Below are 15,595 nucleotides of genomic sequence, written 5' to 3' on the forward strand. Positions count from 1 at the left end.
AACTCTGTATTGTCTGTATTGTGCTTGTGATATGTTGTAAAATGTTGTATGTCTGTTAATGTTTCCCTCCTTTTATCCTTAAAATAAAAAAAAAAAAAAGAAAAAACAAAACAAAATAAAAAAAAGAACTGTTTTGCTACTGAGTTCACTGTAGATAACCTTTCATTATGATAAAAAAGTTTTTCTCTATTCCAGGTTGTAATAAGATTCCTTTTTCTTTGGTTATTTTAGTCCTAAATCATGAATGGATACTACGTAGCTACTAAAACCATTATATTATTCTAGTTTAACCTGATAGTAGGATATATTACATTTATGGACTTTTCTAATGTTGAACCAGCCTTGAATTCCTAGAATACATCTAATTTGGTAGTTTATAAATACCAGATTAAAGTTTTGTTTTGAAGAATTATTTTTGGTACTAGGATTGAACTCAGGGTCTTCTCACTGAGCTACATCTTGAGCCTATATTTTTAATTTTGAGAAAGGGTCTCCTTAGGTCATTAAATTGTACAGGGAGAACCTGAACTTGTAATTTTCCTGCCTCAGTCTCGAGAGTGATTTTTGAAGGATTTTAAAATATATTCATAAATGATGCTGGCTGATATTTCCCTCCTGTTTATGCTGCCCTTATCTTGTTTGATATCAAATATATTAGCCTTATGAATTAGCTGGGAAGTGCTTACTCTTTCTTCTATATTCTCTGAATAAATTTGTAAAGTATTGGCAGAACTTGTCTTTAAACGATGGTAGAATTTTTCCCATAAAGCAATTTTGGGCCCATTGCTTTAATATAAAATTTCAGCTACCAACTTTTAACAATAAGTCTGACTTTTAATTTCTTCCTGATTCAATACTGTTAAGGTATTTTTTCCTATAGGAATATTTTTATATCACTAAAGTTTAAAAATGTGACAGTTATTCTTGACATTCATATATTTGTTTCTACTGTATCTATGGATATACAGTTGTTTTCATTTTTAGTATTATTTGTGAGTTCATAATCGTTTTTCTCTTGAACAATTTCACCAATGAGTTTCTATTCTATCCATCTTTTCAAATCAATAACATCTGGCTTTGTTAGTCTTCTCTATTGTATCATAGTAATTTTTATCCTTTCTTCTTTGTGCTTATTCTTTTTTTTAAATAGGAATTGTATCTTATCTCATTGTTTCTAATTTTCTTTTCTTCTAAAATAAAATTTTTAATTTTTCCTCTAGGTTCTGTCTTCAGGTCTTCCCTTGAGTTCTGATACGTTGCATTTTAGCTATCAATTACCTGTAAGCATTTTAAAGTTATGATTCTTTTTTGGATCCATGGTTTCAGATATGTGCTTTTAACTTTCCAAGCACAGTACACAGGATTTAATTTAGTTATCTTTTTGGGTATTGAATTTTTACAATTTTGTTGTCTGAAAATATGATACAACTCCTTTGAAATCTGTTAAGATTTGCTTTAAGGCCTAGCAGGTGACATTCTGTAAATATTCCAGGTATGTTTGAAAAGTACGGTTTTCTGCGTATATCCTGTGCATCAAGCTCGCGATAGCTGAGTTCTGTGGAAATACTGCACTGGGACAAACACGGCAGTCACAGCAGGAAGAACCAGGGGCCGCAGTGTGCTTGGAAAAATGTTCATATTCCCTGGCATCTTACTGAGGCTCTTTCCCCTCAGGCCTGGGGTTGGCCTGTTGCCCTTTGTTCTTCTGCCTGTGACATAACCTCACTCTTGACATCAGGAAACAATGAGAAAGAAACTGAGCCCTGTGCTGCTGCTGTGGAGGCTTCTCCACCTCCTTTTCTTAGGCTCGGCTTCTCCAGATACACGGCGCAAATGAAAATGTCATCCCCAGGATTCCTCAAGGTTCTTAAAGCATCTGGATGATGGAAATTCTTTGCTAGAACAGGAACATTTGTGATCATAGGTCCACACATGCAGTATTGATGTAGAAATGGTGGCCTGCTTCCTGAGGTCACGCCCATCCTGCAGAGACCAGAAACAAGGAACACTGCCTTACAGTGTTCAGTTATGGGGTGGGAAGGCTGTGCGCACGCGTGTGTGCGTGTGCGCGTGTAACAGGGGCACCGAGGCTGATGCAGAGAGTTGCTCCTTTATTCATTCAGATAGCTGGTAGATATGAACTACTATTCCCAAATGACTGGTTTTAGGTACCAGAATTAGTTTCAGTTCAGTGTTAGAAGGGAAAAAGAAACCAACACTTACATAGGGAAAATTATAGGCCCTATGTTCAACTCAGGGAGCGAGACATAAGTAAATGTGGAAAGGAAAGTCTCAGAATGCAGACAAGTATGAAGCGGTGGGATGAGGAATGAAGGACAGTAATCTGGGGTTCTGAGCAGTGGGAGAGGAGGTGGGGCTCCGCAGCTGAGCTCCACATTTCTAGATTGAACTGAAACTTTACAATATGTGAACTGAATTAGGGACTCACTACTGTCCCTTGCCATTCACTTCTAAGATTCTCCATTCCATAGTGCTATTGCTAAAGCAATAGTGAAGGAAAATATCCATTCCAAATTCCCATTATGATGGTGTTCCACCTTTTTATTTTTTAACTGTGAGTGACTATGTGGCCACAGACAAGCATGAGTCTCACAGGAAGAATGAGCAGCAAATAGTGGACTTAAAATCAAGAAAGCCAACCTTCAGCTCAACTGAAAAGCAGGGTGTAAAGATGAGCCTCATCATCATCGAGGACCCAAGGACTCAGGAGGAAAACAGACTGAACCTGGACACTCTTCCTAACACTGAGTAATTCTTTGAAATCACATGACCAGAAGAAGAGGCACAAAACTATGAATGCCCCCTTTCTTCCTCTCCCCAAATGACAGGACAGGAGGGTTAACGGGGAAAATTATATTGTAAAGAGCAACTCAGCAGGACAGCTTTTTTATGCACTATTACAAAAACCTTCCTGACACAAATTGTAACACTGGAGATAAGAAATATAAACCACTAGGGGAGAAATATAAATGTTAGAGAAAAGGACAAGGCACATAGAGGGTCAGTGTTAAAATGACTGGACATGGATAATGCACTGTCTCAATAAAGGACTTACTCAGGATGAAATGTAAGTCATGGATGGAAAATACAGACCTGATAATGCAAATGACAATTCCCATGCTTGCTGGTGAAACTCACTCTTATGACTCAAAATCTGTGTGATACCTGGCTTAAGCACAGGCAGGGGTGAGGGTGAAGAGCTAAGAAGTGGACTGTGAATGGCAGGACAATAGAATGAACGGAACATGAAAATAAAGCTCTAAAAGGGCACTATCTTGATCTTTCATTTATGATAATACTCCTTTCTTTGGCAAAATACAACCAAAGTTCAAATATACTTCCTTTTTTTCTATCTTCCCAAAAGCTTTCAGAAATAGCACTACTGTGGCAGTTTGCTAAAGGTATATGTGTGTATGTGGGGGTGCAGATGTAGAGAGAACAGCACAAAAACTGGAGAGCAATTACCAAACTGAAGTGGCACCCACAGAAGAACTTCACGATGCAGGTGTTCTTACTGATCAACTGAGTGAAGTAGGTGGTCTATAAAGTGAGGACCAGATTGGGCACTAACTTTGTTTAAGTTTCCCTTGATGACTATTTGGGGTGCTTTGTTAAACAGAGGAGAAACTGTAGTCTTTAACTAAGCATCTAACATCTTGGAATGGAATTCCCAACTCTATACGTTGAGTAACCAATGACTTTACTCAGTTTTGGCTATCCTGTTGGCCAATATTTAAAAGTAATCAACATTATATGTTCATATGCACCAGAGAAAGATTAAAAAGGATATATGTAGATGTCAATAATAGTTTTATCTGGGTAGTGGCAGAATAAATGATTCTTGTTTTCTTCTATATGCTTCTTTTATGTTTCCAAGTTTTCTGCATTAAGTATATATTTTTTGTAAAAAGGAAAAATTAAAATAAAAACTAAAATGACAAACCCAGACCAAGGAAAACTGCAACTCCCACATGTCTCTTCCTCTGCATATTCTTTTCTTCAAATAAAGAGGGCTCTTTTTCTGACTCATTCTTCTTTGTTTCCATGTTGTGTTCTTTTGCCTACAGCACATTTCTCTCTGTTTTCTCCCACAGCCTCCGTTTCTGATGAGAAGAAAATTGGCTGGGTTTCCTAATCCTCCTGCTGCCTCTCCTACCCAGATGCATGGGGGAAACCCTGAGGCAAGCTGCCTGCCCCATTGTAGCCCATAGGTGGATAATTGCCTCAGTCTGGCTGGGAGCAGGACACCTGCTAGATGCAGGCAGCCATGGTGCTGGCAGGGTTCAGGGCTTCAGCACGAATGAGTTGGTATCTGTGCATTGCAGCCTATAAAGAAATGAAGTCAAGGCCAGACCACAGGATTCATTTTTATTGTCTGTGGCTGGAGGGAGAAGGCAACGGTCAGAGTAGAAGGCCAGAATGTGTCTGCAGCAAAAGTCCATTGTGATTTACTACATTTAAGAAAAGATCCATTTCACTATAAATCTGGTACTCATAGCGTGATAAGGCCTATAAGTCAGGAGGCAATTTCCAAAAAAGGTGGTGAGAAGGAAGGTTGTCCAAAGGTCATCTAAGCACTGCCACCAGCTCAGCATTAGGGAAAGCAGTGTTCTGTCCTAGGCATGGCTGCAAGACCACGGGAAGTTCAGGGTTTTCTACCACAGACATGACACAACACCATAGAAGGCAGAAGCCCAGTGATTTTAATGGTCTGCAGGGCAACGGCATTGATTCTACCCTTGGCACCTACATTGATTCATCTCCTGGCCTCATTATTTTTAGAAGGAATGATTACAAATAAGGATGCATTTGATGATCAGATTAACTACTGGCCGAGCAGAGTAACCAATGATGAGATGAAGCCTCCCATAGTTAAGTTATTAGGGCTTCTCCTTCCCTTTCCAGAAGTGAAGAGATTTATTTCTGCAGTTCAAATTTAATAAAGAAAAACCACATGTACGTTGTTTACCATTTGGTAGCTCTACTCTACTACTGCAAAGACCAAGTTAGGGCTGTGACAAAGTCACAAAACAGGCAACGGGCTTTTGCTAATAATACTGTTCCAATCCGCAAGCACACCAGGGCTAGACCTGCCCAGGCTTCTCCCACCACGACCAGTGCACTTTAGGCACCACTTTTAGGGCACATTCCAGGAAATTCTGGGGTAGCAGAGAGAATACAGTACTCTCCCAAGTCAACAGACTTGGGCTGGAGTTCAGACTCTGCCCTGGACCAGTCCCTTGACAACTCTAGGCCTCAGTTTCCTTCCTGACAAGTGGGGCTGGGCTGCTCTGGTGGTCCTGAGATGTGGTGAGGACTGAGTGCTACAACCCAATGCACCTATGTGAGGCGGCTGGAAAGGAAGGCCTTCCCGCAGCAAGGGACACAGAAGCAATGGCTCAAGCTACAAAGGAGCAGGGAACTTGGACTTGACCTTACCCAGACGTCCTTCGCAAGTTCTGAGTTTCCCCTTAAACCCCTTCAGCCCTGCACATCTCACCCAGGGTAAAGCAGTCACAGTCTGCATCTGTACAGAAGCTTTTCACACTGTGTTCACACATGCAGTACCACTTTATGGCATCAAAGTTACAGTGAGGTTCATAGGATCTGCTCTCCAAGTGAAGACCTGAGACTCGGGCTGCCTGATTCCCCCACAGTAGGACAGAAAATGGGCAAAAGCCACCTTTCCCACCAGCTGAGGGTCTTCATCTTACTCTTTGTGCCCTCAGGAGCAGGAGTAGGATTCACATTTTCCTCATGTTATGGCCTCTGTCCAGGGAAGACAGTAAGATACCCAGTGCTTGAAACTGCTAAAAATCTCAGGGAGGCTTCTGCTCCATTGTCTTCATTTGCAGTCTTTGTATCTTGTCCAGAGGCAAAGTGCTTTGAAAAAGCCCCAAGCCCCTAGCAGATGTCAGGTGTGATCATTTTTAACAGGCAAGATTTGTAATGTAAAGCCCTGAGCCAAGAACTACAGAACTGGTTCCTATTTCTAGTTGCAAATGTACCTGATGAGCTCTTTAGGGATCTCACACTGAAGCGGGATCTCTACCTTTTTCAGATATACTGGGAAAGCAATCTGCAAATGTCAGAAAACACACATGCTGCCAGCAGGAACTCTACAAATGACCTTGAGGAGGCTAAGGAACCTTCGCCACGTGGGCAGCTATTATAATGGACCATCACAAGGTCTGTGACTGAAGAATGGAAAGCAAACACCAAACCCTGCAGCATTGAAATGGAAAAAAAGACTATGGTGGACTTAAAATTGGATAGCTCTTGTGAACCTTGATGTTTGGTCATTGAACTTTTGTAAAAGCCACGTCATCTGAGAAATGCCTATGTACTATGATTTTTCTGACTCTAAAATGACAGTGGATTTTAATATGGATATGTAAAATGTCTTGTGAGTTATTTCCTATACAAAAGAAAGGAACTATATCTGGGTAGTTGAAATAGAATTGGATAAATAGGGGATATGTCTTTGCAGTCATAGCTTATAAAGACTCCCGGTTTTTATATGTGTGTTAGTGTCTATTTATATACACATATTCTTTTGAACATTTTAAAGCTGAAGGCTTTACTACTTGTACATAAGAGTCTAAGAAAAGCCCCTAACTATACGCTGTAACAATGATATTTTCTTGCCCTGTCCAGTGGTACTGAATTCTTTTCTGCATGGCTGTATAATGTTTTCATATATTAAAAGTGCTATAATATTGTTAAATGCTTCTTCCTGAGTCAACAACTAAATAATCATGGATACGCTGTTTCTTTTTTCCAATTAGACATTTTTGAGGTTCATAAACTCTGCTTAGAAGGTAGTTTGTCCTGATAAATTGCAATTAAATTCCAAATTAGTCCATCTATAGTTTTTTACACTTGACTTCTATAGTATCTAGATATTTCATAAGAACTCATAAGATATAGCTTATCATTATAAAGATGTTGAATTTCTTTTAGAAAGACTTATCCTTTTTCTTTTTCCTTTTGCTTCTGTGTCTATTTCAGTTTTACCAAAATTCTTTTATTTTACAACAGAAGAAGACCTGGCTGTCCCCTTGACAGTTCCCTCCCTCATTTCTGCACATCCTTCACTGCCCAGTGTAGAACATCCTTTACTGTTCTATTTTGCATGGCCATTGGCGCTTGCACTGCTCTGTACTGTCAATTTTTGCTGTTTTTGTTTTTTTTCTGTTTCCTGGTTCATTCCCTGCTCTAAAACCAGGAAACAGAGAAATAATGGCTAATACAGCAAGCCATTTCTTCATCTTTATTGTATATTTTAACCTTCTCATGTCACATTTCCCTCTTCCTAAAACTCTTTTAATTTGTGCATTTGCTGCCTCACTCAGGGGCAGGTATATCTATTCCAAAACATGCTGCTCTAAGTTCTCTTATTTCTTCTTCATGTTCCATAAAATCACTCTAATTTAGTAAGGCTTTATGAAACAAATACAGAAAATCAGACATATATTCTACTTTGATTAAACAGGAGAATACTTGTTATCTGATTTCTAAAATCATGTTGAACATAATGGGCCCCTTTTCCTATTTTTTTCGTGAACTTTGCCTTGCTGAAAGTTGTCAAGACAGCTGAGTAGGGGCTGGGGATTTAGCTCAGTGGCAAAAGCGCCTGCCTGGCAAACGCAAGGTCGTGAGTTCGGTTCCCGGTACCGGAGAAAAACTAAAACCCCCCCCCCAAAAAAAAAGACAGCTGACTAGCCCTGAGCCTTACCACTGTTGAGCCACAAGTGCGAGAGAGATTTTGCTGCACATGGGCCAATGGTTTGCTGGCTTGACACAGTTGCTCTCCAGATGAGATTGCTAACACTATTAAAAAGCACCAGCTCAAAGTATTTACGAAGTCTTCAGACAATCACCATCAGTTATACACAGTTTTATGATCAGCAGCTTTTAATAGTGTCCTGATGGTATCTGAATATTTATCAGTCTTGTCAATGTGATTTACATAGGCTTCAAAAAGAATTCTGATTTTTAAATTTATTATTTAAAAATATGACATTTTGATCTAGCCTCATGAATGAAAATAAAAATGTTATTTAAATTTAGGTTTGGGTAAAACCATAGTGAGATGCCACTCCACTTGCTCTTGTGGCTAAAAATGACAAAACAAACCAGCCTCCCAGAGTGTTGACTGATGAGGCTGCAGAGGAGCTTTGACTCTCACATAGCCCTGCAGGCATGCACGAAGGTCCAGGAACTTCAGAAAACAGCGGGACAATGTCTTGAAAAGGTAGAGATGCTTACCAAATAGTCGTGATGCTATTTACCCAAGTGAAATGAAAAATTAGGTCTAAATAAAAAGGTGATAAATGAATATTTAAAGCAGATTTACTCATATTTGACCAAAACTGAAAATTGCCCAAATGTTTATAAACTGGTAACTAGATAAATTTTACTTCTCCCTTACAATGGACTACTACTACTTGGCAGAATAAATCATACTACAGCAACATAGATGAATCTCAGGTTAATTACGCTAAGTGAAAGGAGCCAGACTCAACGTGTTACATGCTATACGACTGCCTGCATTTGACACGATGGAAATGGCCAACCTAAAAGGTGGCCAACCTGGAAGGGTAGAACATTTTTTGGTGTGAGGTTGACTGAAAAGGAACACGAGGGAGCAGTGATGGAACTGACTTGCACAGTGACTGTGGTCGTGGTGACCACGTAATTGTCCGCATTTGTCAAAATTCATAGAACTGTTCACTCAAAAAGTAAATTTCATCATACGTAGATTTACTTCAATAAGCACAACAAAACAGCTTGCTGTGGTAATCTGAAGATAAATGAGACCTTAAAATACATTTATTGATTATTCGCGTATACCCAAAGAGACAAATGAAAGTAGAATAAGAGAACTAACCTCTAGACAGAGGTTAGTTTCATTGCCAGCTGTTATGGCTCCTATCTAGTTGTCCCCCACAAAGGACACAGGTGGGGCTTTTCGGAGGTGGCTGGATCTAGGGTGTGTGATGCTGAGATCAAGGCTGTGATGCTAGAATTAAAGGTGGGTAATTACTAAATTAGCCTCTGACTGGGTTGGCATTGCTCTGGGTGTGAGTGCTACCTGTCCTAAGGGCCGATAGCTTAAGTAGAATATAAAGGTACAGAGCAAACCTGTTAGTGTCACTTTTTGCTAGCTGCTTCTGCTTCTGTTGCTGCTGTTTGTCTTCCATTGCCTCCTGCCTACTTTGAGATGCCCCTCTGCCGCACCATCCTGCCTTGGAGCCAGCCAACTATGGATTGAAATCTCTGTGAACTGTGAGCTAAAGAAACCTTTCCCCTCTAACTTTGGGTGTTGGGTATTTTGTCTCAGCAACACGAACAGTAACTAAGACACCATCTCACAATGTGGTAAAGCCTACCGTGTCACCACAGATATAGGCTATTATTTCCTTCGTATGAAACCTCTAATATTATAAACTGTGACTCAGATGCGGGGCAGAGGTAAACTTAGAAACATCCAGACAAAGTCACTGAGAGGGTTTTGTTTTTAAGAACCTTGCCCATAATTTTTCTTCATGAACATGTGAGAAATAGCATGAGATCCATAAATATACTCTTAAGGGATTAAAAGAAGAAAGGTTAGAAACTTCTCCACTAAACTAGAAGAAAATTCTAAAGGTTGCCCATTTTAAGGTCATTAAACCTCTTCATTTTGCTACAGAAATAATTTTTCCTCATGTAGATGGAGGGAGGCAACAGTACGCTATGGGAATGTTACCGTTTGAATCTTTGAATCATCCTCAAAGGCCTATATGCTAGAAGCTTGGTGGCCAGCTGGTGGCACTGTTGGAAGGTGGTAGCACCTCTACATGCTGGTGAACCTCTCGGAGCTTCCAGTGATAAACAGCCTGCTATGGCATTCAAGCCACAGGTTCGCTGCCACTGCTCTAAGAGGTGGTACCAAGTTAGAGGCAGTGAGGTCACTGGGCTATGCCCTACAGGAGTCACTGGGACTCCAGCCCCGTCCTCCCTCTTTGCTTCCGGGCTATCATGAGGTGAGCAGCTTTGCTCCCCGGTGTGTTCCCCACCATGACGCTGTGTCTCGCCACAGGCCCCAAAGCAGCAGAGCCAAATAACCACGTACTGAAATCACTGCAACCATGAGCAACATGAATCTTTCCTCCCTATTTGTACACATAAACAGATATCTTCTACACTGGCAGAAAGCTGACAACAGGAGGCCTTTCCACTCTCCTCGACTGTCATTGATATGGAGTAGATGGCGAGTATGTTTTAAAATAAGGAGAATTCCTAGTGGTGGGAGCCACAGGAGCAAGTTGTGGTAATTTATTAACATGACAGATATAGGAGAAATCTGACTCTTAAGTGACCCTTACAGTTTAAAGCTATTTTCAAGATGTATTGCCACAAAGATAGCATTTATTAGCCTAACAATTAGTAAAAATTCAAATCACAACACAGGCCTGTTTTAAGATCATTAAGATTCTTTAAGTTTATTCTTATTTCAAACTGAGTATGCTTATGTCCCAAGGGAGCACTGTACACATCCCAGGTGTCGGTTCTCACCACGCCCTACCTTGCTCTTCCTGATGCAAGGGTCCCACTTAACCCAGAGCTCCCACAGGGACTGTGCTAGGTCTTTCTCCAGACCTTTGGTCATCATTCCCCCGTTCAATAATTTTTTTTGTTTTTGTCTTTTTGAAACAGTGTTATGCAGTGCAGGCTGGCCTTGAGCTCACTTTGTAGCCCAGGCTGGTCTCAAATTTGCAACAATCGTCCTGTCTCAGCCTGCCGAGTGCTGAGATTACAAGTGTGTACCACCACACCTGGCTAATAAATATATTTTTGATTACCATGTTTCTGTTATGGATTATTTTGTTCCTCAGATCCATATATTGAACACTTATTCCTCTGATCATGGCAGATATAATTAGCTAAGATGAGTTCACACTGGACTAGGGTGGATCCTAATCCTATATGAGCAATGTTCTTACACAAGCAGAAATCTGAACGTGAGGAGAAGGGACTGCGGATGAAGGAAGCTGAAGATGACTGAAATCTAGCAGAAGCTGGGAAGAAGCACAGAACAGGCTCTTTCTTACAGCCACCAAAGGAACCATTCTGCCGAAGACTAGATTTTGAACTTGTTGTTTTCAAAATTGAGAAAAAATAAATTTCCACTTTTTGAAACCAAATCAAATAACATAAAAACGAGCAAAACACTATCTGAGAGCACATTCCTACTGAGAAGGAGGTCCTGTAAGTAAGTGAGATGCTCTGTCAATAGAACCGCTCCCTCAGAAGGCTGTGTCATCTTAGGGTTGCCCTTTGTGGACCAGGTGGCCGGGTAGCACCTCCCTGTGCTGATGCCCCCGGGCGCATCTCCCTGATGCAGCAGCATACTCGCCTCCTCCAACTTCTTTTAGACTTGCATTTTCATGAGCCTTCAAGGTTTCATCTACTCTTACAGCAACTGGAGTGATCTTTTCCGGAGGCAAAGGGAGCCTGGTGCCTGAAGGGTGATGGTAGTTAGCAGGCTGTATCTGGTGTCCTGATCTTTGGAGCAATCAACAGACTCTCATCCTGGCAAAGGCCCCCTCATACCGCATACTGGGGCATATGGACAACCTCAGGAGCCTCACACAGCAGCTGTTCCATCAATTTCTAAGTGCAGGGACCTGAGCAGGGACTGTAATGACATTTTCCTGGCTGGTTCTGACCTCTGAATCTCACTGATTAGTCTAACACACACTGTGAACATCAACCAGTTAGGACTCAGGGCCAAGCCTCAAACATTGCTTTAAAATGGCAAGAGATGTTGAAGACATAATTTCTGTGACCTAACCATTAAGTTGCTCACTTGCCAATTCGTGATTTCTTTTTTATATCCTTCCCTTTCAATTATTTTTCCTGTCTGGCTTATGTTTCTGTGGTAGTTACTCCTAATCACTAAAATGTTTTTGTAGGCAGTTCATGCTCCTGGTCTTAGAGAGCAGCCAGTATAGATAGGCAAGATTTAAAAAGTACCCTACTCAGTATATATTTCAGCATCACATCATTCTGCTTACATTGTTCTTGGTTAAACAAAAGCAATCTTTTTCACAAAATATTGGTGGGATTTGTATATTCAGAGGGGTATTTAAACAGTGCTCATGTGTGATGACAATGTTCTATTATTCTAAAATAAATCAAAGGCCAAGGCACTTTAAGGATATCATGTATCCACTGATGTCTTCAGATACAAGCCCAGCTATGGGTCTCTGAGTCTACTCCCCCTCAGCCAACACTCAGGTTTTCCTCTCTCCTCATCCTCTGTCTCGCTTGGATGTTCATTTTGACACTGCAAAGTCCACAGCTTCATCTCTTTTTAAATAACTGCTGTAAATACACAGCATTGGATTCAGTGTGTGGCACACTCCTGGCACTCTTCAATGCAAGCACAGTGGCTGCCCCATTTCTGAGGTTACTTGGTCCTAACTCTGGGGCTTCCTTCATCCAGCAACAGACATTTTTTTATATCTCTTTAGACACTAAGTGTGATCCAGAAGTGGAAGCAATATGATTTATATTTGCATGGATCTTTTAAACAAGCAAACTGCTTCAGTAAAAGTCAGTTGTCACACTTCGAACTTAAAAGTTCTGTGATTGTAAAACACTTGTGATGTGAGGAGAGAGGACTTGCTGACCATGTGCCATAAGGGCATTTCATGCATCACCTTTTAACCTCCCAGATTCTCTCCTTTATTTCCTATTTCCAGGGTGTATTTCTTCAGCACTTTTCTTTAGCTTGACTTTTGTCCAGATTCTGCTCTTCTACAGTCACAAGAACTTTCCTTTCCCATGAGCTTAGTTTTTTGGTTATCATTTTTTCTTTACCCTTTCTGGCAAATGGATGTGTTATGGTTTGTGTCTGGATGCCTACAGAAATGAAGATACATGATCTTTGGAGCAATCAACAGACTCTCATCCTGGCAAAGTCCCCCTCATACCCCATACTGGGGCATATGGACAACCTCAGGAGCCTTACAGGCTATCTGAGAGCACATTCCTGCTGACAATTGCTGGGACAAATTGCACAAATTGTCTTCTCTAACTCCTATCAAAGCCTGTCTCAAAGCCTCATGCAGTCATGGGGCGGGCTTCTAGAGTTTATGATTGATTCGTTGGTCCAATGCTGGGATTATGGGTGTGAGTGCTACACCCACCCTGGGGTGGGTAGTTTCCATACAATGTAAGGGAGGGAGAGAGGCTGTTTGCTGCTCCTCCTCCCCTTTTTGCTCTTGTTGCTTTTGCTATCTTCTGCTGCCATGCACTGTTGCCCTCTGCCATGTGCCACTCTGCCTTGGAGCCAGACAAGTATGGACTGAAACCTCCACAAACTGTGAGCTAAATAAACCTTTCCTTCCTTAATTTTGGGTGTCAGATATTTTGTCTCAGCAATGAGAGAAAAGTAACCAAGACAGGCTGCCATTTCATTTTCACTAAATATACATATCACTTTCTTTTGCTCAAAAATAAACACACATCCACACTCACACACACACCCACACACACCACACAATCTCCACACATGAGGTGGTACCTGCTGCATGCCTTGCATGGTTTGCTGCAGGAACTGGAGTTGCTGATCCTTGGTGAGGTTTTCTTCTGTTCTGAAAAGCTGCTCTTTTTCCTGTTTCAGCAACTCTACTTCATTTCTGTAGGCATCCAGTTGCCAACGGAGACTGTCATTCTCCTCTTTAAGAGCGTAAGCCTGAGCAGCCAGGGCTGGAGACAAACAGAGAATCCCAGTGACTGACCTTCTTGGTTAGAATGAGGAGGCATCTGGTGGGAAAGGGAATCTCTTACATCTGCTCTTAACATTCATATAAACTCAGAAGGAACACTCAAATGCCCTGTCCTGGGGCTCTTTATTTGGCAGTGTGTTACTTAATTTGTTATTTTTTTTGTTTTTGTAGTGCTGGGGTTGGAACCTTGCTAGATGAGTGCACTACCACCGAGTCCTGTCCCCAGCTCTTCTACTCTATTTGTTCTCTTTTATGTATGAACACTTGTTGTGGAGATAAGATTAACTTCTTGCAAATTCTTATCTCCTGACCTTTCCCCTAACTCTAGACTCCACTGAAATTGATCCATGTTGCCCGGGGAATAAAACTATTCAGAATTCCAGGCAACAATCAGATTGACCACATTACTGTCCCTTCTTCTTCTGCAGGATTGTTTAGCTCCTTAGAGCGCCACTTTCTTTGGAATAATCAGCCTTTCACAGGTTGAGGCATGCAGCAGCCTCCCAGGGGAGACAGGAATTTATATGCATACCATTCCTTCCTGCTCTATTGCTGGGACAAATTGCACAAATTGTTTTCTCTAACTCCTATCAGAATGGCAACCCAATTCCATCTGTTTCACCAACAGATTAAAACTCTTTTTCCCCCGACAAGGCTGAGTGGTTACTCTATTCCTCCTCCCTGAAACCTGAAATTCTCCCTGGGTAGATCAGTCTTCATTTACATCTCCATCTTTCTGGGAAACCAAGACAGCTCATACAGGGCCTTACACATCCAAACGCTTCAGAAAATGAAGGAACTGAATAAAAGAGAAGACTGAATGGTAAAAAGCAAAGACTGAGGAGGGAATCCCTTTCCATAGCTTCCACGTCTCCCTAGTACCACCACTATCACTACCACTAAAGGACAGCTAGATACTCACAAAGGCCTAAGCACTGGACCAAGAACATTTTCTAAACTAATACATTGACTCTTCCTATTAAACTTAGGATGCAGGGGCTCTAATGCCCATTTTTAAAAATGAGAGAAATCAGGCACAGAGAATGTAGGTAACTTGTTCAATTGAACAAAGTAAGTAGCAAAAGCAATCTGCAAACCCAGGGCCTCAACATGATGCCATATCAGTCCCTGTGTGTTTGTTTTTACCAACTGTTCAAAACCAGTCTCTCATTCTCCTCTCTCCTCTCCCATCAGTGTCCCATCATTCTTTTTTGCCTATCAGAAAAATCATGCTCCATTTTTATAAGAGAAAAGAAATTTGAAAAGTTTCTATAAGAAATTTCTTCATAGATATAAGGGAGTCTGCTATGCATCAGGCTCTGGACACAGGCTCATTTCAGTGCCTGCCCCTGCCCGCAAGGCCCAGGGTCAGAAGGAGGTTATGCTTTCTGCTGCTTCACTTGCACACTGGTGCAGTCATCACAGAGCTGTGCTAAGGTGCTCAGAGCTCAGGGAATTTGCTCCACAAATATCAAACATGAAATTATGTTAATAATAGCTTTAAGTTAAATGTTTTATAGTTTTCCACTTTGCAAAATGATAATCTATGTATAGCACAGTCTGAAATACTGCTCAAACAGAACATGAAATTAGCCAGAATATTCCCTACCTCACACCATGAGGGATCGATTACTCAACACGCATTTACTGTATACTTTCCTGGGCCCAAGTCTGTCTGGGCATCCTGGATCATGAAATGAGGACACATAGTATGTTATTTCTCTCAAGGAACTTAAAAACAAATACTTTCTCAAATTATATATTCTGTTATTTAAAAAATATTACAATAT

The 15,595-nt window shown here is 41.0% G+C and overlaps 1 protein-coding gene across 9 annotated transcripts in view; it reads right to left on the reverse strand.

Annotated features, from left to right (window-relative positions):
- Nucleotides 1–15,595, reverse strand: part of Enox1 (ecto-NOX disulfide-thiol exchanger 1) — a 552,470-nt gene that overhangs the window by 88,492 nt on the left and 448,383 nt on the right. For all 9 annotated transcript variants that reach the window (XM_013506967.1, XM_013506965.1, XM_013506964.1 and 6 more), the window contains one exon: nt 13,601–13,785. In XM_013506967.1, the coding sequence (XP_013362421.1) occupies nt 13,601–13,785 (185 nt within the window). The remainder of the gene's footprint in view (nt 1–13,600; nt 13,786–15,595) is intronic.

This window comes from Chinchilla lanigera, unplaced genomic scaffold (genome assembly GCF_000276665.1).
Source record: "Chinchilla lanigera isolate Chin_1 unplaced genomic scaffold, ChiLan1.0 scaffold00117, whole genome shotgun sequence".
NCBI lineage: Eukaryota > Metazoa > Chordata > Mammalia > Rodentia > Chinchillidae > Chinchilla > Chinchilla lanigera.